The sequence below is a fragment of the Mytilus galloprovincialis genome, chromosome 6 (assembly GCF_965363235.1).
Source record: "Mytilus galloprovincialis chromosome 6, xbMytGall1.hap1.1, whole genome shotgun sequence".
In the NCBI taxonomy this organism is placed as follows: domain Eukaryota; kingdom Metazoa; phylum Mollusca; class Bivalvia; order Mytilida; family Mytilidae; genus Mytilus; species Mytilus galloprovincialis.
In genome coordinates, this window is record NC_134843.1 from 89,456,746 (window position 1) to 89,479,614 (window position 22,869).

At 32.6% G+C, this 22,869-nt stretch overlaps 1 protein-coding gene across 4 annotated transcripts; it reads right to left on the minus strand.

The window, feature by feature from the left end:
- Positions 1-4,056: 4,056 nt before the first annotated feature.
- LOC143080652 (uncharacterized) lies at positions 4,057-18,462 on the minus strand. 4 transcript variants are annotated; one of them, XR_012979756.1, is made up of 11 exons: positions 18,144-18,462; positions 16,837-17,044; positions 16,088-16,206; positions 15,339-15,541; positions 14,552-14,720; positions 14,168-14,336; positions 13,770-13,867; positions 12,541-12,685; positions 11,642-11,724; positions 7,625-7,872; positions 4,057-4,353 (listed from the first exon to the last, which is right to left on the minus strand). XR_012979756.1 is itself a non-coding variant. In XM_076256622.1 (11 exons), exons 1-11 carry the CDS (start codon positions 18,342-18,344, stop codon positions 4,229-4,231), a joined length of 1,650 nt encoding a protein of 549 aa, XP_076112737.1. In that variant the 5' UTR covers positions 18,345-18,459; the 3' UTR covers positions 4,057-4,228. The 4 variants fall into 4 exon arrangements, 2 of the variants coding, with proteins under 2 accessions (XP_076112737.1, XP_076112736.1); XR_012979757.1 differs by having other exon boundaries at positions 7,625-7,804; positions 18,144-18,461; XM_076256622.1 differs by having other exon boundaries at positions 7,625-7,754; positions 18,144-18,459.
- Positions 18,463-22,869: the final 4,407 nt, after the last annotated feature.

Consider the following 22,869-nt stretch of genomic DNA (forward strand, 5'->3'; position numbering starts at 1 on the left):
TTAGTTTACTACATTTTTGTATCCGTGTTATTTTTATTTAATTCTAAATTATATACTTAAGTTTTGTAAATGTTTTTGTAAAAATTATATGTTTTTTTATTGTCTTGCCCGTGACAAAAGTTGCAGTATGCGAGACAAAGGGATTACTATCCGGCGGCGTCGACGTCCACGTAAACTATTTGTATAAAGCTGAATACATTTATGAAGTTAGACCTGTTTGTTTCACAACTTGTATGCAGATACCTTGTATCACCAAGTTTCTGTCTGTAATTAATTTGTTCATTGTCAATAACCTCATGGTTCAGCGATGCTTGAAAAAAATACAGTTTGTGTTAGTCATGTGAATTTTTCACTTATTATAACTAACAGGATAATCATATTTGTTATATTGGTTCCTTGCAAAGTCTACCTGTCCGTCAGATAGAGTTCATCTGACCTCGACCTCCTTTCATGGATCAATGGTCAAGATTAAAGTTACGCGATTCAGTCCTTTTCTATGATACTATTAGAATTCTTAAATTAAGGAATACTTTTTACAAACAACAAAGTCGAGAGACGATAAACATTTAAAAGGGGTCGTCTCGAAAGACAATTTGATTTTTTCAATCGTTAAAATAATGCATTATGTGAAGTCAAATGAAACATGATAAAGTAAAGATTTCATTATTTTCAGCTAGAAGTCAGTTAAATTATGCACTCTTTCTACCAAACCTGCGCAAAGTTTAACACATTAATTTTTTAACATTTAAAACTGCGACATTAACTCGCATTGGATAACAAAAACATATATATTATCCAAATTATAAGTCTAGTACCTTTGATAACTATTATCCGCTAATATAAAAATGTTCTCTATGAAATCAAGTTGAAGTCCGTGTCCTGTTTCTGGCATCGAGTTGAATTGTTGTGCATCATTGTGGAAACCACAGCATACAAGTCGAATGTGGTTTAAATTCGGTTGTCAATTAAAACCTGTTCGGTATCGATCTGATGTGTTGTCAACTTATTTTTATAGTTTGTTCTTATGTTGTGTTGGTACCCCTGTCCAATGTTAAGGAAGGGTTGAGCACTCACAAACATGTATAACTCCACCACATTCTTTATGTGCTTGTTCTAAGTCAGGAGCCTGTAGTGCAGTGGTTGTCGTTGGTTCATGTCTGTCATGTTTGTTTTTCGTTTATTGTTTAGTTATAAATTAGACCGTTAGTTTCCCCACTTGAATTGTTTCAGGTTGAGGCTTTTTATAGACGGCTATACGGTATGGGTTTTTCTTTCATTGTTGAAGGCCCTACGGTTGCCTAGAATTACTTACATTTACTTTATTTGAACTTTGGTGGATAGTTGTCTCATTGACAATCATACGTCATCTCGTTATTTTTCTACTGGGTGTGAATAGAGTTAATGTCTGTGTACGGAATTAAACTGTTCCTTTGGCTCATTTTGTGGGCGATAAATTACATGAGCTGTACCGTCTACTGCCATCACTGCCTTTTGCAGTCCTGGCCATCAGACTTGCAAGGACAACCACTCGTTATACGACGGTCAATCCAATGGAGAATATATTTGCCCCAACAACGGTACTACACATATACCGTCAATTGTATATGACATAGTGAATGGAGAAATACCAAACAACATAGACAAAATCGAATAACACGACTAATATTAAGTTCTTAGCCACAAAATTACCATCAAAAGGCGATTTCTTTTAGACCGGTTTCATATATGACTGATTCGTCAGTAGGAAATTTCCAAAATGTTGATAGGCTTTTGGTATTGACCAAGAATATGATTCTGATACATATTAAAATAAACAGAATATCCTAGTATATGAGTTATTTATATTTGATAATATATCGCTATTTCTAAAAAAATATATATAAATATAAATACAGACGTTCTTATTCATAAATGTATTTTGACTCTGTTCTTTGAACTGCAAAAAATTATCGTCGAGTGAGGTGTGGCAGATCCAGGGGCGTGTTCCGGTGTTAGAACACCCTTTTACCTTCCAATTTCTTTTCAATTATGTGAACGTTTCATGGTGTTCCGGGTATTTTTTAAAATGGCTGGATCCGCGTCTGTGTAGCAATGTTAAAAAATTATTATTGAACCGAGTAAATAAATAATTAGTTCTACGCTTTTGAGATGGACCCTCATTTAAATGTCTCAATAATAGACTCTCGACCATCTATTGTAAACAATAGTTATTTATCTAAGATGTCTATAAGCAGTAGGTCAACTACATGTGGTGTATTGAATTATTGTAATGAGGGTATCATATAATACAGATATTCTAGTAAATAAAACAATTGAAAAATTTATCAAAAATTGAGATCAGCACATATTCTTCTTCCTGCTAGAACATTAAAGCTAGCAAATATATTGAATTTTGATAATTTGAAATTTTAAGAGGTTAGAAACTGATCTATGTGCATTGTAACAATCAGAAGACATTTCAAATCTAGATAAGAATGGTTGATACTCTGTTTTTTATCATGTGTACAGGTACACAGAGAAACAAGTAGTCAGTATGCTTAAGTTTCTTATTGACAAAATATTTGTTGAATTTGGAGGTTCAATTTTTTAACAAATTATCGGCATTCCTATCGGCACGAGCGGTATGCCTCTCCTTGCCGACCTATTCTTATTTTCATATGAATCGGAGTTCCTTCAGACACTTGTAAAAAAGAAACCAGGTCATTTAACTTCTTATTCAAATATATGTTGTTCTTTCCATTCTTTCAAACTTTTCTGATGTGTTCCATTAATATATCCCCAGAACAAGAAATGAAGGAAACAACAGACACAGCTTCTTATGCCTTATTCTTAAACTAATATCTCGAATATACACGGTCATCTCAGTTCCAGAATCTATGACAAACGAGACGATTTAATTTTGAAATTATCAATTGCCCACACCATAGTAGCAATATACCAGCTTCACCTTCATATGGGTTAAACATTTCCCAACTTATTCGGCATTGAAGAGCCTGATGCTCCTACTCAGTCTTTGTGAAACGTCACCGGTGTCTGAGCAGAAGGTTGATGAACCAGAAGTATATCGAAGAAGTTTATCGGAAGGTCCCAAGACCTTGTTGATAAATATTCAGTATCAACATCACAAATAATACATGATGGTCTTGAAGTATAGATTCTGGATACTGACGTTATTTACCATCTAATTAATTTGTATTTATATTCTTTTTTAAAATGTCTTCATGGATATTACTTTTCATGTTGAGTCTGTTTTTGGTGATATCCATTTGACTTGGCTCTGTACTTCGCCATCTTTCCAATGTTATTTTTCTATGATGATTTTTGTAAACTTGTTTTTGATATCTGTTAATCTGCTTTGTATGTACACCTTTTTGTGTTTCTTTGTTATATATGGCTTGGCTATGTAGTTATACATCCCGCCAGTGTGTTATTGCGCTATGGTACATTTTTGTATTCTTGTCTTTCATTTTTGATAATGTGCTATGTTTAAATGCCTTTTTTATGTTCTTTGTTTCATATTTGTTTTTTAGTGATTAAAATTATACCACATTATTGACTTCTGTACCCCTATTTTTGACATTTTCCACTATTGTGTCTAGTTATTTTGTTCACACATCGTTGTCAATATATAATGGACTTTTATGCGACTGTCCTTCAAGTGAAAAGTTTAACTAGCTAAATCAGGTTTTTGCCACAATTTCTACATAAGAATATGCCGGACACAGGTAAAGAATATCCCAGTTGTTATCCGTTTGTTTGATGTGTTTGAGCTTTTGATTTTGCCATTTGATTAGAGACTTTCCGTTTTGAATTTTCCTCGGAGTTCAGATTTTTGTAATTTTACTTTTTATACTCTTTTCAATTAAAAATACGTTTTATCAATACGTGCTCCCATAAAGCCAGGAGCTCTGAAAGGGTTCGCACATATTTTTTACTTCAAAAACAAATCAGTAAACATAGTAAAAAATCAGCTAAAATAAAATTACCTAATAGGAAAGGGAACCAAATCAGAACTTATACATAAGTTGGCATTTGAAATCAATAAGAATATAAACCAAATAGATCTTTTTTTTATTGCACTCTGTTTCCTTGTAGAATAACTAAATAATTAATATACAATATACAGTTTTATAGTGATATAATTGAGACTGATATAGCAAATTACTATAATTGCAGTCCCGTTAGATAATCTAGTAACATACTACAAATTGTATTCTAAACATCATTTTCAATAAGAACTTTTTAAAAAATCTTGTCTTAGAGTACGTCTAAGTATTTTTCCACTCGGTGTTTTTGGAATAGCTTCTGTAAATCGAATTCCTCCCCTAAACAACTTAAAGTCGGCAACATGATCTACAAAGGAACCACATTAAGTTTTTTTTTTCAAATGAAGCTATGCAATTTCATCTATAGTTCATCTAAACGTGCATGCATTATGTGAAAACAGATTTCCGAATAAACTGCATCTTTTTAAACAGAACCCAAGGTTTTCCAAATCATGAAATAATCTCTTCAAGATGACACTGCTTTTAACATGAAAGTTACATAGGAAACAGAAATTAATTGGTGTCTCACGCTAAAGTGCGATCGTTGTTTGTTTGCTAAAGTATGATGGTCTATCATGCTAAAGTGCGATGCACCAAAAGGGCTTAAAACTTTTAAAAACACGGATGTTAATAAATATTCTTTTTGCAAAAGCTAGTATGCTAAGGTTTTATAACATATGTGATAGGCTGTAATAACAATAACGGTACCATTTTTTCTGCACCAGATGCGCATTTCGACAATAAATGTCTCTTCAGTGATGCTCGTGGCTAAAATATGTGAAATCCAAAGCTTATATAAAAGATGAAGAGCTATAATCCAAAAGTTCCAAAAAGTATAGCCAAATCCGTGAAAGGAATCAGAGCTTTGCATGAGGGAGATACATTCCTTAATTTATAATAATTTCTAACATTTTGTAACAGCAAATTTTAATGAAACAAAAAATCTGTATTTTCATGCCAGTACCGGAGGACTGGCTACTGGGCTAGTGATACCCTCGGGGACTAACAGTCCACCAGCAAAGGCATCGACCCAGTGGTAGTAATAACAATAACGGTTCCATTTTTTCTGCACCATATGCGCATTTCGACAATACATGTCTCTCAAATGTATCGGCAGGCTTAAGTCATTGTTTCTGAATTGAAAAGACCGACCACGTGATTATTGTTAAAATGGTAACTTAGGTGTGATAACAAATTATATATCCTGTGTATGATTTTTTTTTAAATTCGGGCGTATCACATATTTTGATAATTAGTGTAGCTTATTGTTTACATGTAGTCTATCCCTTAAGTGAACATCTCCCTTTAAAGTCGTCAACGAAAATTACAAATACAAAATTCGTTCATTGTGTAACATTTATTTGTTTAAATCTTAGTTAAAATGAGGGAGAAATGCAATAATCTCCTAGCTTTCTCCTTTTCAGCAGCGAGTACAAATACAGGTTGTATTTTCCTACAAGGTACAAAATAATGTTTTAGCGGACAATTTATGATTTCGCATGAAAACATGTACCTTTATTTTACCGACTTTTATTTTCAATAAATTGACGATATTTTAACGGGGACCGCAAAGTAAACTACAATATAAACAATGATTGCAATGTATCCGTTAGGTTCTAATAGAAACAAAACAAAGGATACCTATGCTTATAATTTTGCATCTTTATAGTAAAATGGTCGACTGCAGGACACAAGTCCTTCTTCCAGCATCCGAAAAAAAAACAACATTTGCCTTAGCCGACAAATAGATATAGGAAGATGTGGTGTGAGTGCCAATCAGACAACTCTCCATCCAAATAACAATTTATAAAAAAGCATTGTTAGGTTTAGATTAAGTAAGTCATGGACATTTGGTTTAAAATTGTTAATCAAATATTCTACATTTATCTTTCGGCATGTTCATTTTTTTTGAGTGTATAAACGACTGTTCCCGTCATAATCCATAGTACGTTTATTTCGTCTATACATTCGCGGACCATCGCACTCTTGCATGTGTAAGCATCGCACTTTAGCGTATACCATCGCACTTTAGCGTGACCATCGTACTTTAGCGTCCCCATCGCACTTTTGAGTCCTACATATATATGTGCAAAAAATAACTGATTATGGGTATGAACGTATATATTAAGAACAAGAGTTTTATTTAGTTGAGCATGTTCATTAAAATTCTTAAATCAGAATTAATTGTACGAAAATGAAATATGTTAGTTGTTCTTAGTGTCGTTCCTATGTCGTGCTGTTATACTACAATCAATGATAGGGAAAGGTTTAACACTTGTCATCATTTTAAATTAGACATTGGCTATTAGAGGAGACATTTATAGTTTTGTCACTCGCTGAAGTAAACTGCTCCCTTCCACAAAAAGAAACCCCACTCGAAATACAGTCTGTCAAAATCTTGTGGGTGTATGCTATCTGCCATTATAAGTTTCATGACATTTTCCCGTCCTAGATTAAATCTGGCATTTCAAGTGGATTTATTTCTTTCTGATGGATTCATATTTTCATAGTAGGTCCTTTTCAGTACAGAGTTTTTAACAAGTATTACTTTTGTTTACTCGCAAGGAGTGATACCACCATTGGTTTCCCCCTATTAAATCTTACTAAATTTACATTTCTCAAAAACTTGTGCAAAATTTATCTTTGTTTTGAATAAGTTTCAGATAAAACTTCACTGCATATTACTTACAAGTAATAAACATTACAAGTTTGAAGTAAATTATTCAGAATTGATGTTCAGCTCTTTTTTCTTTCGTACAAGTTTTAAACCCATGTTATATCAAGTTTCCAAAATATTCCATAGAAACAAAATAAAAAATAAAAACCATCTCCGAGAAATGTCCTTCACCGAAAAAATCGTTAATTATTCATTTACCAGATAGATGGGATCGCCTGTTTCTATGCACTTTCAACGTTCATCAATCGCCTAAGTGATCATTTTGTGCAGGATAAACTAGAATTAATGTTTGTTACGTATGAACTTATTCTAATGACAGCCGGGCTGATTGTCAATGAAAAGAATTTAATTTGCCGAATAATTCGTTTTATATAGCATCATATTTTTCCAACCACTCGCTCAATATTATTACGTAAGTGGCAATGCCCCTAAACGCCCGAATGCTGTTCACTAAAAGTTGAGTTTTGAAGGAAATGAATCGAACTCAAAAGTTGTATTTTGTTTCTTTGAAACATCAATTAAAGATATATGTTTTTGACTTTGACAAAACTATTTGTTCTTCAAAGAAATCATGCAGGGTTCATTTCGTACTACTGTCAAATCCAAGGGAATATTATATTTTTTTGTCCTAGTTTTTCGTATGAAACCGGATATGTCGCGCTATGATTTGGTGGTATTACACCTTGAAGATTCAACTACATTTCGCGAAGTACTACGAGTTTATGAGCCTCGGTATTCGCTTGGAAGCTGTTTTTACGATGGCATGTTGTTGTTAACAGCCAAGTCCGTTGGTGGATAATTGACTTGTTGGTTATCATACCACAACTATCTTCTTTACAGTAAGATCTAACAAAGAAGTCTTGATAAAAAGAAACACTATGTTAAAATATTGATATTATACCTTTCATGAACCTCCGTATTTGGTCTTCTTCAACATGACAATTTGGTTTTCGCACTACATATGCTCTCGGTACCTCTCCAGATCTTTCATCAGGAATACCTATTACAGCTGCATCCTGAACTTCGGGATGCTTTAATAAAACGTCTTCCAGTTCAGCAGGAGCAATCTAATATCAATGAACTATTACTACTTATTAAAGAAATATATTCTCTATAAAATCTCGCTGTTGCTTCACACGTTAAGATAGTCTGTAAGATAAATTCGTTACATAGTGTGCTAGTGACGTAATACGGTATATATTGGGTCAGTAAATTCCATATGGAATTTTCTGACCCCATATATATCGTATTAGGTCACTAGCACACTATGTAACTTATATTATTTGATATTCAGATACATTTGATCAAATCCTAAATGTACAAAAAAATTATAAAAATCCGAATAATAAGCTTCCCAAATAATTATTGCTTAAAACAGAACAGCAAAGTTGTATAATAGTATCAAACAACAGCACCTTTTGCCGAAGAAGATATGTCCTAGTGAAAGAAAAAATAAAGTATGTTATGCATAATCTTCTAAATGACTATTTCCTAATCTTGATGAATTTCAACAGGTTAAAATTAGATGCGTAACAGTTTCCAAAACATGCCATAAAGTCATTTTTCTGGACAATTATACTAACAATACTTGTCGAATACGATGCTGTCATTGAACTGTGGTCGCCAGAGGTCATTTGCTATTTTTCCGCTGCGCATGCGACATTGAAGAGGAAACCAAAGATTTAATGGTCGGAATAACTGTTACCGTATGAATTGTTGCAGCATAATTAAGCACTATAAAATCTTACTGAACGTGTCAGATTTAGTACAAATAGAGTATGATATACATATATCGTCAACATGTCCTTGTCATAAAGTGCATGCAATATTTGCCTCTGGACTTTTAACACCAAAACATCAACCCATGATAATTAAGACTTATATATGTTGACGAAACTTGTAAATAGACTTTATTGTCGGCCACGGAATAAGGCTTTCGTTGTTCCCCAAAACGCCAAACTTTAAATAGTAATTAATGCTATGCATTGACTGATGGTATTCATATGTGCAGGTTTCATCATAAAGTAGGTGAGAAAAAATGAAAATCAAATGCAAAACATCCTTTATAAATGTTATGCGCGTCCAAAACGTTTTTTTGGATTTACCTTTATATAGAACGTTCAAAGCCAAATATTTGAAAACCTAGGATGTACAAGGAATAAAAGAGTTAGCTAGCTATATAACCAAAAAAGACCTTAAAGTGATAGGCAAATTGATCCAATATCAACTTTGTCTGATTGTTTGATACCTTAGTTTCTTTCTTAATAATTAATAAATTCATAAACGGACAATTCAAAAATCGCATAAGGGTTCATCTGTTGGTGAACAACGAATCATAATTTTAAGGAATTGTTTCAGGACTATTCCTTTTACTTGTAAAAGCTTATATATTTTATTAGATCCTTAGAACCTCGGTCACACATTAACGGATAGCTCGAATGGATGCCTAACGAATAACTTTTTTCAATCCGTTCATGTCCGTTAGACGTCCGTTCTTATCCGTTAGACGTCCGTCCATATCTGTTGCATGTCCGTTTAGCGTTTGTTTTATCCGTCGACGTCCGTTCTGTCCGGTGGAATATTTTGAGCATGTTCAAAACTTTGAACGGACATCCAACGGATAAAAAGTCCTTTGAACGTTCGGTATGCGTCCGTTTTGTACAGAGTTCGTCCTTTTCGTTTCCGTTATACATCGGTTGGAGGTCTGGCAGATAAATTCACCGACGGACTTCTAGCGGATAAAACGAATGTTGAACGAATGTGAAACGGACTTCTACCGGATGTATAACGGATAAAACGGATGATGAACGGATTGGTCCGAATACACAGTTATTGTCCTTTGATATTCGTTGTCCGGGACAAATATAGTCCCTAGTGTGGACAGTTTGTTACTTGTCAATTTTTGTAAACCCCTTCCAAATTTATTTTTTCATGTTTTATACCTTAAATAGCAAGTAGGGGGATGAAATTACACTGTAAATAAATTTGGGTCATGAATTTGAAAGTCAAGTAGTGATTTGGTCCAGCTAAAAAACGTTACAAAATAGCATTTCTGAAGCTGTCAAAAGATTTCAAGACCCCTTAACATAAAATTGTCCATATTTTGAGTTAGAGCTGATGAAGTTTTCTATAATTTTAATTTGTTTGTCCCAAAAGTACTACAACATACTGTGAAAATATTTTTTAGAAAGCGCAGGTGGGATTTTTTTTAATTTTTCATTTATTGTCTAAAGAAAATGCACTACGAAATGACTGTGGTCTTGGACCTGCCAATTGAAAATTTCGCGTCAGAAATGCCAATTAGATTTCTTAAAGTTCATGAATTCTTATTATTCATAATTGATCTTAGAGTAAGGGCACGTCTTCACAATCAAGCTCGTATTCAGGCCAGACAGTGCCCTTTGGTGACATTTTAAAGAACAAACCAAAACCAGTTACACAGAAACATTTTAAATATTCATACGATTTACATGACTTATTATTGTCGCTTTTAATTTTTCCGTATATCTTGTTCATCCGTTTTATCCAGTACGCTTCCGTTATGGGTCCGTTTTATGCCGTAATAGTCCGTTGGATGTACGTTCGGCATCCGTCCTGTCCGGCACGTTTCCTTTTCTCGTACGTTGCATATCCATTGCGAGTTCGTTATGCATTCGTTATGCGTCCGTTTTATTTGGTCAATATATCAACGGACTCCCTACGGATAACAATTTTGTCAACGGACAACTTTTATTTTCCTCTGTTAGTCGTCTGTTCGTGCTATCCGGTAAGTTTTGACCGAGGATTTACTCTTGTAAAAAAAGTGGCATAAAGACGAAGCACAAATTAATAAAAAATGAATGGTTACAAAATGACCACAGCACAACAACACATTAGTGAAATGCATAGGTAATGAACTACACTAAAAGGATATTTCCAACTATGAACTAAACAGTAAAGATGAATAGTTTACAAAGGCAAACAAAAGAACACTATAACACGTAATTAACATGACAAAAAAAACGCCAAAGCCTAACATCAAAAGATAATAATGTAGCATTCGCGAAGTTGATGCGAAATATTAACCAACAAGGCTTTGGTAATAAGCGCTTCTGTGTTGACATGATTATTATTGATATTGTCATAGTTATAATTTACCGGCACCAGGGGCGGTTAGATTAACATTAACCCTGGCGTAGAATTGCGCGTTTGACGACATACAGGTAGATTTAAAAATAATTGTGTCGATAGAACATCATTAATATATCTGAATGTGAAATTAAATGATCTCGCATCTTTGATCCTCTGTTTTGACAAGTGTCTGAATGAACTTTGACTCATATAAAAATAAGAAAAAGTCGACAAGAAGAGGCAAACAATTCGTTTTCACAGGAATGCCGACAACTTGTTGATACAGTCTACCTCCGAATTCAATAAATATGTTGTCAATAAGAATTTCAATATCCTAGTCACTTGTATTTTTTGTGTTGCAAGTTTTACCTTTTTGTTCACTATTAACAAGGTATGCCGTCTGGTATACCAAAATAATAAATTGATAGCATATGCTTTGTATAGAAAATCATTCATGAACATTGTGAATTATTTTCTTATAGAATATTTCTATAATTTCACATAGGGATTGGTGGTACAGGGTTGAAAAAGATCAAACGTTTTGACAGAATTGATTTATGAGAAAGATCGTAATTAAAAACTATCTAGAGGGTTTTTTTCAGAATTCACATATGGCATTACCACTACGCGAAGAAACAGTTTCACATTATTACTGAAAACCTCTTTTACTTTTTGTCTATCTAATAGACAGTTCATTTGTAGAACACACATATTAGCCGGCAATGTACCTTGGTTGTTCGTAATGTTGTGAAGTCCATGTATCAAATACAAACAAGTTAATAAAACTTTTCCCTTTACATCTTTGTACCTGAAAAGCCTTATATTTGATCAGGTCTTTTACTCTATCTGTTATAACCACGTTACCATCTTTTCTTATATAACCGATATCCCCTAAACATAAGAGACAGAAAACGTATGTCATTATGAATAAATAGAAGCAAGCAATGCATGGATACATAAATGATTGTTCGCTTGTATGATCTATATCAATAGTTAATACGGCCGACGTTGACACAGAAAAACCACTCGCATAAGACTGTTACTTTTAGGCTAAGAGTCGATTCAGTAAAACAAAGATGTTAAGATTACAAGATATTCTCAAACTCATAATTATTTGGTGTACCAGTGCTATATTTGACTTTATTAAGTTAAGATTTGATGAACTTTGCATTGGTTTGACCTGGTATCATCTTTATTGTTAAAGAGACATCTTACATGCTAAATTGATATTGCATACTCTAGCAGTTGAATTAAAAGAGGACTCCAAACATATACAACATAAATTATCAAGCTTGAATGAGTCTAATTATATAAATCTTCATTTGCTAATTCAATAAATATTTTCATAGATTATCAAAACCGCTACGTGCAAAAGACTAAGTGAAAATAACAGGAACTTGTAGCCTGTGATTTTTTTTTTCTATTTTTTTTTTCTTTTCTTTTAATATTTGTTACCAAGTTAGGAATATGGCAGTTGATATTAAATAGTTCGTTTCTATGTATGTTTAATTGGCGTTTGATTTTGTTGCACTTCAGTGTTTCTGTTGTTCCGTTGTTTCCTACGTATGGTTGATGCGTTTCTCTCGGTTTTAGTTTGAAACCCGGATTTGTTTTCTCTTTAATCGATTTAAGACTGTTGAACGGTGCTATACTATGATACTACTGTTGCCAAATTATGACGTCTTGAAAGGCTATTACAATACTCACCTGTGTGTATCCAACCTTCTTTGACAATCTCATTTGTAGCCTCTTGGTTGTGTAAATATCCTTTCATTAACTGTGGTCCCTTATGGCATATCTCACCTGATTCGCCAACATTTGTGATTAAGTTGGTAGTTCCTGGGTGAACTATCTTAGAAAATCAAAGTCATTAGTTTAATGTTTGATTTTTTTCTCGGAATATATTCTGTTGTATTTAGTGTATAAAACAGTTGCATTGAGTGAAGACTTTATACTTCATAGCCTAATAATTAGACTCATTTGTATATCTGTGAAAGTAATCGGTATAAATTTCTCTGTTTCTTTTTCTTATGCAGATATGACTAACTGTGATATATCCACAGTCTGTATTGAATGTTGAAAAACTGTAAAATTAGGTTTGAATTTCCATAGAGTTAACCTCCGTTTACGTTTGGCCGTAACAATTTCGTGAAAGAAAAAACCATGTTTTATTGTACTTTCTCCAGCAAAACAGAGGACAAGGAGACATTTTCACGTTCTCAAAATTGGAGGAATATATGACATAGCCCTCTTAAGTTCTCACTGTTGTTAATTTGTAGTTTAAAATGATAAAGTATACCATCCATATAATGGTGTTTATAACCTTACACACTTTCTTATAATATCACTTTGAAGAGTAAAATCACTGCTAACCCTATTTTCCGGCTTGTTAAAACATGTCCTATGTTTCTTCCCAATACGTCTCATGAATATTTGACCATTATTGCATACACGCGAACTAAATGTAAAATTAATATCTCTTACTTATATACAAGAAGACTAACCGAAATAAAAGGTTTGCAAATGGCAAATAAATGAAATGTCAGTAAATTAGCAAGAGAAAGTGAATATAAAGTATAAAAACCAAACGAGACGATTCCTAGTACCCCGAAGAATAAAGGACAAGAATGTCAACATCTGTATATTACTGTTGGACTTTCAACAGTATACTTTAAACCAATGTATTTTCGCGAATATTTTATTTCGTGTTTAGCCCGTTTAAGACGTGAAAATCTCAAAAATAAGTTGGTTTACAGTAGTTGACATAAGTTTGCACTATTGTATCAAAACCTTTGACCATGTTTTATATTTTTACCATGTAAGAGAGCTATATAAGCAATGAAGATTTAAAATGCCAATATTCAAACATATCTAACATCAATCATGTTTAACTGAATTACAAATAGGGTTTATAAAATTCAAATCGAATATGTTACCTTGCACAAAGTATTGGGTACTGGTTTTCCTACTGTGCCGATGTTTGATGGAATTTCATCACAAAGGGCAGCTGGTCCAAATTCAGTCATGCCATAACCTGAAACACCATCATCAACATCATCGTCAAAATCTCATTTCACTATGGTTAATAATTTTACAATATAAATTGTAATTCCGGTAGACAGCTTCTTAATTCATCATTGAAACATTGTAGTTTACAGGGTTATCAATCTTTTAAAAAAAAATTCTAAAACAGTTCAACATAAAGAAAATGTACTGTTTTGATAAATTATAAGTGTGTTTTCATATTTTCTTTGTAATATTGACAAACATTCGCAAATAATAAAATAATAAAAAATCAAAACCAATTACACTACAAGTTATTACATTTGAATACCTTGAAATAAATTTATATTTAACTTTGACACAAATTCTTCATGAACAGTTTCGCCAAGGGGTGCAGCGCCACATATGGCTCTTTGAACTCTGGATAAGTTGAAATCATTCACCATTGGATGTTTAACCATGAAAACTGCCATTGGTGGTACCAAATGAAGGAGTGATATCTAAACAAATACGAAAAAGTGAAATGTACATAATTGGTTTTCATTGTTAGTTATCAATTTTATTTAGCCATGTAAGTGACCAAAATGTTTTAAACAAACATGCGATTCTGAAACTGATATAATTGAACACGTTCAATGTCTTTTAATTTTTCAGCAATTTAAAAATATTTTGAAATGTCTGTAAACATGTTAAAAGAATGAAATAATGCCTTTACCTTTTCATTTTGAATTGCTTGAAGAAATAAACCTGGATCAAACCTAGGAAGTGTCACCAGTTTATTACCACCAGCAAAAGCGTAGTATGTTAAGACAGTTATGCCATATACATGGAACATTGGTAAAACTGCAAGAAAGCTATCATCAGGAGTCGTTTGCAGTGCACAACTGCAATAATAATAAGTGTCGTTAAATGGACTTTCAAATCATTGTACTGCATTCTTGGAACATATATTTTTTAAACATAATTGAAATCAAACAAATTGCTCAACATTTCTTATGTTGTTAATATACAAAAATATGTTTACCCACAATTTGTCAGATTTTGAAAATTTTATAACAGGACAAGACGTATAATGTCGGTGTAATTGTCAATTAAAAGACAGGCGAAAGATACCAAAGGTACAAATACCTAACCTAAGTCATATTTGAAAATTTGAAATATGAGAGCAGAAACATATCAGAAGTCTACTACTATAACCCTTTTTTTGGATTCCAGCGTCACTGATGAGTTTTTGTGGACGAAGCGCGCGTCTGGCGTAAGTACATAATGTTGCCCTGGTGTCTGTGGTGAGTTTTTGTTACTAGAGGACCTGTGAACAGAGTTAAACATTGGCGCACGTACCTATCACATAACTCAAAAATATATTAATAAACGAGTGCCTTATTTCAAGTATAGAATATTTTACATTGAATATATATATAGACGGTTAAAATTAAAAATCCTCGAATCAATGAATGAAAAAAATCGCTTTTAAATACGTCAACAGAAGGAGAAAAATAAACCTTAGTTGTTGAAGGTTTGCAACCAGACACCGATGATTCAACATAACTGCCTTTGGGAATCCTGTGGTTCCACTGGAAAACGGCAAGACAACGATATCGTTTTCACAATCAACTTGTAGATCTTCAGGGAAAGCAGTGCCATCATCTTCCATTAATGTATTTATAGATTTGTAACCGGACACGTGACCCAGAGTGATGATATCCTACATGAAGAAAAAGAAATGCTATTTTTTTTCTTCATTAATTATAATGTAGTGTAGTCACCTTCTCTCTATTTAACATATGGATTTCAATATTTATTTAGACTCTTGACTTTCTAACTTGTAGTTATTAAAATCATAGACTGATCAAAATCATTTACACAAAACTTATAAAACTTCAGATATCTATTTATTATTTTTGTATCGGTTGATTTCTATCTAGTAGGTGTTTTTTATACATATTTAAATATTAATTGTCTCTGGGAGATGAATGTCATCTGTCGCAACATATCAATACAATGCCAATTTCAACAGAGATTATATAATATGACAATTACAGATATGATCTCAATGAAGCATATTTAGGTAACAGGTACGTAAGAAGGAAAGATGTTCCAGAAATTTTGCCTTTTCGTTTGATATATAAATATCATATATATATTTAATTATATTCATGCGGAATGTATAAAAAATTTATAACTCGTGTTTAGAATTTGATCAAAATGGAAATATTGCAAACAAAAATCAATGATTTGAACGTTACGATACCTTGATGTTGGTCTGTATTTTAACATTGATTCTAAATGCCTCCATCACTATAGGTAAAAGTGTTGGTGTCGTCACGACGCATGAGGCTTCTGTTAAGTCTAACTTTTTGGCAAGCTCCTCTTCAAATAATTGGTAAAGAAATTAATTATCAAAACATAATGTTGAATTATTGACTAAAGTAAAGCTAGCAAAAAAAACCACCATATAACCGACAAGTAATTGTGTAACCCCCTCCCTCCTTTTTATCAAAACTTTCTTGTCATCTAATTATACAATATGATGAATACAGATGCATGTAGAACAAATACATGGTAGGTAAATTGAAAACACAAGGGATTCAAACCATTTTGAATTCAAACGGAGTGAGAACGAAACTTACTTACATATATTGAACCCTAACAATTATAATATAACTGACAAGAAGACAATATTACATCATACAAACACGAACTGAAAATGCTTGAATTCATGAACTCTATACTGTGTGCGACAGAGTGTGCCAACAGGACAATATGCATGAGGACTTATCTAACTGTCCTAACACAGAAACGAATGATTTACACATTAAAAATATGTAGGAATTATCTAGTTGTCAGTTTTCTTTTTTAAAATCCATATAAGAGTATCTTTAAAAACTCAAACTTCTTATATACCATACACAGAGAACATCTGATCAAAATGTATCGACCTCAGCAGTTATTCCTTTGTTTGATTGCCAAACGTTTATTGATATTTCTACCGAAACATACCAGCTGTGAAAGAGGAATTCGATGTTGTCATTGTGATTCCAGCTGCAGGCAGAGCAAGCAGTAATATAGCATATTCTGGACTGTTTGTAGCATGTATTGCAATAATATCTCCTTTTTTGTAACCAAGCTTTCTTAGAGCACTGGCTATCCGAACAGCATACTCTTTAAGTTGGCTATATGTATAAGATCTTCCACTCTCAAAATCTACCTATAATTCGAAATATATATTCAATTATTGATTTTGAATGTAACTATTCTTTAATGTTTTTATTAATTGATAATTAAAAGTAACAAACACATTTAGTTTTTTTTTCTATTAAAATTGGTTATACCCTGATATAATTTCCTTTTAAATTATTTCACTTGATGCCAAATTTTAGAAAAATGAGTAACAACCAGTCTAATGCTTCTCGCTAAAATGTTCCCTTTGAAATACTTTTATTCTTGGGGTAATTTTGTTTTAGAAATAAGAGTCATAATTCTTCGTTTACGCTCAAATGTTTTTGGATACTAACTTATATCAAATCCATTGCTTTTTATTAGTGATGAGTTGTGATAGATCAATGATATATAGGATATTCAACCGTTCGCTCAACAAGGAAAGGACGTGCAGATGCCCCTAAATGCACTAATGATGAACTCGAAAGAGGTTAATTCACTTGTGCATCAACAACAGACTTTAAACGTCGCCACACTACACATTTATATCCTATTTAAATGTATTAAACCGCTTTTATTGTATGCATTGTTGTCTACTAAGTACAAAATAAAAACATTTTATTATATCTAGTGATGCATAAATAGATTATTCATGTATAATATAAACAGCAGCATACAGCTATATTCATTTGCAAAATTAACATCTAGACAAAATAAAATGATCCGAGCAGTAAAGCAGTAATTTTACATCTTGTTTACTTTCAATTATATTAAAAATTGAATAAACCACACATAAGTTATACTAGTGTCTTTCGTGACATCTTCTGCATCCTCAGTTTTATGGTTGAAGGTATTTGTATCTGTATTTTCACACGAACACAACATCTCCCACTGTTCCAAATATTGAACATACGATGAGTAAGAAGGGATGTAATGACTAATCTATCTTATCAAAGTATGGAAATGTCCAAGAAACCAATGTCCAAAATTTGACCTCATTTATCTCTCAAAGTAGCACACGAAGGTATACTTTTTATTACACATTTGAACTGAATAAGTAAAACATATCGTCCCAATCTCACCGTCGGATAAAAACGTATGCTGTTAACGTATTTTTGTTTGTTATTTTCTACAAGTGACATACTTACTAGCGCTGTCCTATGCGAGTGTTCATCAACCTTTGAAAACAGATATTCTGGAAGTGACTGTTTTCTTATGTCGAGATCTGGATGTGGACTTCCAATAATTGTTTGTAGTCTCGTCGATATGCTGAGTTGTCGATGACAAGTTGTTCCGTCTGCTATCTTCCATGTTGATCTTACTAAACTTCTTACAAAACGAGACGCCATTACGTAAAAGTTGATTAGACCAGGAAGTTCAATTAACTTGTTATTTAAATAAAATAGTTACATCCGATGTTAAAAATCCATCTATTAAAAGTTACAATTTAAACATATAACATTTTGTGTTCGGTTTAACTGGCGGATACAGAAATTTTCATTGGAGGGGGCCGATTCACTGCCTAAGAGGAGACCCGCTTCAGTCATATTTCAGTGATTCCCTATACAATCAACCAAATTTTTCCCACAAAAGGTCAGGCGGGCAACCTGTGGCCCCTTTGAATTTGTATGGGTTATCATATTGTCATATTAATTTCAATTTTAAGAGACGTAACTGTATTTATCATATTCATGAATACAATACAAACCAATATTTTATTAATGTACTTATTTAGTACATATATACCATTATTCTTTTCATCAAACATATAAATAATTGTAATAATTTCAGCATGTGCATTATATATAAGGTTTTATATGACGAATCAACATACAAAGAAAAAGGAATTACTCCAATTAATAGATAAATGAAGAAAAGGGGTGAAAAAATGCCCCGACTTAAAAGATAACACTTGCAACTTAGTGAGAACTCCTTTTTTGTTGACATTACTCATTAATTAATACCTCCGACAGGTAGTTTTTAAACAATACTCCATATTACAGAGTAGACGAACAACCGGATACAGACAATGGAAATGGGGAATGTGTCAAAGAGACAAGCTAGTCACATATTTTAAAAGAGCGGCGAAAGATACCAGAAGGACATTCAAACTCATAGATCGAAAATAAACTGATAACGCACTGGCTAAAAAAGACAAATAATAGTACATAAGACACAATATAAAAAACTATTAAAGACTAAGCAACACAATCCCCATCAAAAACATCTATTGCTACATTCATTTGTATACATCAATAAGACAAAATAAAACCAACTAAAAGGTTCTTTTTCATCTATTACGGCTACGATTAGAATTTAAAGAATAAGGTATTCTTGTCATTGCATAATCTACGAGTTTGTATATCTCGATAGTTTTGTGTTATAATACTTCTAGGTGCCATGGAAAAAAACCCACCATAATTGCTCTAAGCACGTATGTGTGTTTAAGTCATCAAATTCAATTTATTAATTTTACTAGTTGCATTCGCTTTTATTATTATGTCTATCTAAAAATAACTAGTTAGATATCCGATCTCTGTTACGGTAAAGGTTATATATCGCCCATGATGCAAGTTTCATGCTTTGAATACTGTAAAAACAACAGACTTTTTTCTTATGCATTTCTGTTTTCTTAATTTTATTTTCATTGATTACATATACCATATCATCTTCAAGTGTTTGAATAGATTTTTCAGCACGTTTAGGATTAGAGCAAAAAGTGTATGACCAATGCTTGGAACAGAATTAAAACCGTATTATACTGCCAAGACATTTTATTATAAATATGAAATCAAGAGATATGATATGATTATAACTACAGCTATCCAACAAAGACCAACAAAGACCAAGAGAAAGGGCTGTGAAATACTACAGGTCGTCAAAATAGTGAGTAAACACATAGCGTTAAGTTAGCTATACAAAGCTACGGGATGAAACAAACGTCAAACTATTCAAAAAGAGAAAATCAACAACCGAAATTAACTTGAAAAATAAAATAAAAATGACGGATTACAAACAACGTATTTATCCATTGGATACAGGCGATTTGTCTTGTACAGGAACATAACCAATAAGACGGAGTTAAAAGTTTGTGAGCGCTCAGGTTGATGCATGTGAAATACTTCCTCTTATTTTCTTTTTGTTATACTAACTTTTCTTGGTTTGTAAAACTTAAGAAATTTGAAGACAGAAGAAAAAATATCAAAATGCAATGTTTATATTGGGACCCCCCATTTCAAGGTTTCATTCATCTTCTCCAAACCTTATGTTCCTAACATAGCATCACTTCTACCAATAGACAACTAAAACACAAACGTATGGTTGTCGACTAGCTTGCTTCTTGTATATTTTCTGACCTGCCGATTTTATTAAACAAATATGTACAAATATGTCACATCAATACACATTAAAAATTTAAAAATTGTGGCAATTATAATGACTTCTCATATCTTCTACTTATACCTGTGTCCTTTTGTCAATGCCAGGCGAAACCCAAAGTGTTGGACTGCACCTGATATAAGAATGTTAAAAAACATTAAAAAACATTTAAATGCAAAACATCTGCTATCAGTCAAAAGACTGCGGCTAAATGAAAATAATTTGAAGACAGAAATGAGTCTGAATAAACAAATCCGATAACGTTGTATAGCTATATCGCCTATATATGGGTCATTTAAAAAGATGTCGAATTTTGAAATTAAAACATTTATTAAAAGTTACTTATTCAAACAACCCTCTACATAAGCAAATCAAAACAAACAGTACTTTAAGAACAACATATTAAAAGATGCAACCTCAATGATGTCCTACAAGAATACCTTGAAACATTTTTTGATCGGTGGTACAATATTTTGTCTATCCTGTTATCATTTTCAAAAGAAATTTTTGGTTATTAAAAAAAGGTTTAGATAAAATGTTAAGCTTGTTTTACGTAGCAAATTATATGGTTTTCAAGAGAATAAACTTCTATATATATTCATTCTGTAAAATAATAGATTATTTGCCAATTAATGGTTGTACTGAAAAAATGCCTCTAAAAATTGGTTTTCAAAGGTTGTTAACACCAGTAATGCAAGTCTAAGATAGCAATTTATACTGTTCGGCATTTCTTCCCCCTTTCAAATAAACCCAACATCAAGTTAATCCCTCATAAGTTAGTTTACTTTATTTCATTGGTAACAGGAACGTACGTTTCTGATATATCACTATATAAAAGTCTATCCTGTTACCTTTTTTGTCTACCCTGTTACCGATATCAGTATTGCACCTGCAAATGCTTAATTGGGAAGATTAGGACGTATGACCTTAAGATGAGTTCAAACTACGAACTATTTCATTCGTTTTGCACCTATATGTTAAGATAAATATATTAATGACGTTTTTGTCTACAATTGTCTATCCTGTTACTGTAACCATAGCAACAATAGTGACAGGATAGACATAACAGGATAGACAAATTTCTTCGTTTTTGATTGCTGTTGTGAAGTAACTACTCCCTTTGGTGAAGTGATTATGGTTTTCTATTTTGAATTTGGTTTCAAACACGTTATTGCACTTTTTACAAGCATACTGTTGGTGTAATTAATCAAAATCGGTGGTTACAGCATAGACATGAAAAAAATACACTCTATTTTTTTCACTAAATGTCTTGAAATTTCTTTTCTCTACACTGTCTTTCAAGAAACGAGGCGTTTTAAATGTAAAGATTACTTTGCACTTTTGAAATCAACACTGACTAATTTAATATTCACAGGGAGAATAATTTAACGGCTGATTTAAGTAGCGGTAACAGGATGGACATGTACGTTGATTGAATTTAGTTTGTAGATAATGTTTTATTGCAATTTTGTGCATTTTTCGATTGATCTTTTTTTTTGTGATAATTTGCATATCATGCTACTCGCTTGAGATGGAAAATTATCGCTAGAAACTAAGCATGCCCCTGGCGTTGCTAACGAAATTGACATGAATAAAGGCAACAGTAGTATACCGCTGTTCAAAACTCATAAATCCATGGACAAAAAACAAAATCGGGGTAACAAACCAAAACCGAGCGAAACGCATTAAATATAAGAGGAGAACAACGACACAACATCGAAACGCAACACACACAGAAACAGACCAATCATCAGACAAAACACCACGAGAATAACAAATGTAACATGAAAACCAAATACATGAATTTGGGATAGACAAGTACCGTGCCACGTCTTATCTCAATATCTCAAAAATAAGAGAAAACACAAACGACTCAACGTTAAAATGCAACACAAAGAGAAACGAACAATATATAACAATGACCATCTTCCTGACTTGGTACAGGACACTTTTAAAGGGGAATAAAAGGGGTGGGTTGAACCTGGTTTTAAGGCATGCCAAACCTCGCACTTTAATGGCAAAGTTAAATATAACATTGAAATGACAACATAATATTACAGGACTACAATACAAATAAATAGGAGAACATATTAGACACAGAAAAACATGATTAATAGATAACAAAAAGCATCAGGTTTAAAATTCAATACGTCAAAAACATGAAATTGACATGAAATTGTCAACGTCGTCATAGGTAAAATAGCGATAAAAAGATTATCATTGTTCATCTCAACTCGATTGCCTTTCTCGTTTTCGCCGTCCCGGCTCGAGCGAGAAAATCAATCTGGTTGAGATGATCACCGATAATCTATAAATATACAATGATAAAGAAGCTACGATTTTTCGTTATTGTAATATTTCACGTTTTTAAAAAGTCCCTTTTGCAGATATCAAGGCGCTCAGAAAATCGGAAAACAATCATTTGAAATGTGTCTTTTGCTGACACTGTACGCACACAAATACCCCAAAATCGGACTTAAATGCAGTTTAATTTTA

Excerpts from the sequence above, each read along its gene's own strand:
- LOC143080652 (XM_076256621.1), bottom strand. The coding sequence starts at position 18,344 with ATGGCGTCTCGTTTTGTAAGAAGTTTAGTAAGATCAACATGGAAGATA. Across the intron at positions 17,045-18,143 it reads ACTCGCATAGGACAGCGCTA|GTAGATTTTGAGAGTGGAAG; the intron begins GTAAGTATGTCA and ends TTCGAATTATAG. Across the intron at positions 11,725-12,540 it reads AGAAGGTTGGATACACACAG|GGGATATCGGTTATATAAGA; the intron begins GTGAGTATTGTA and ends TCTTATGTTTAG.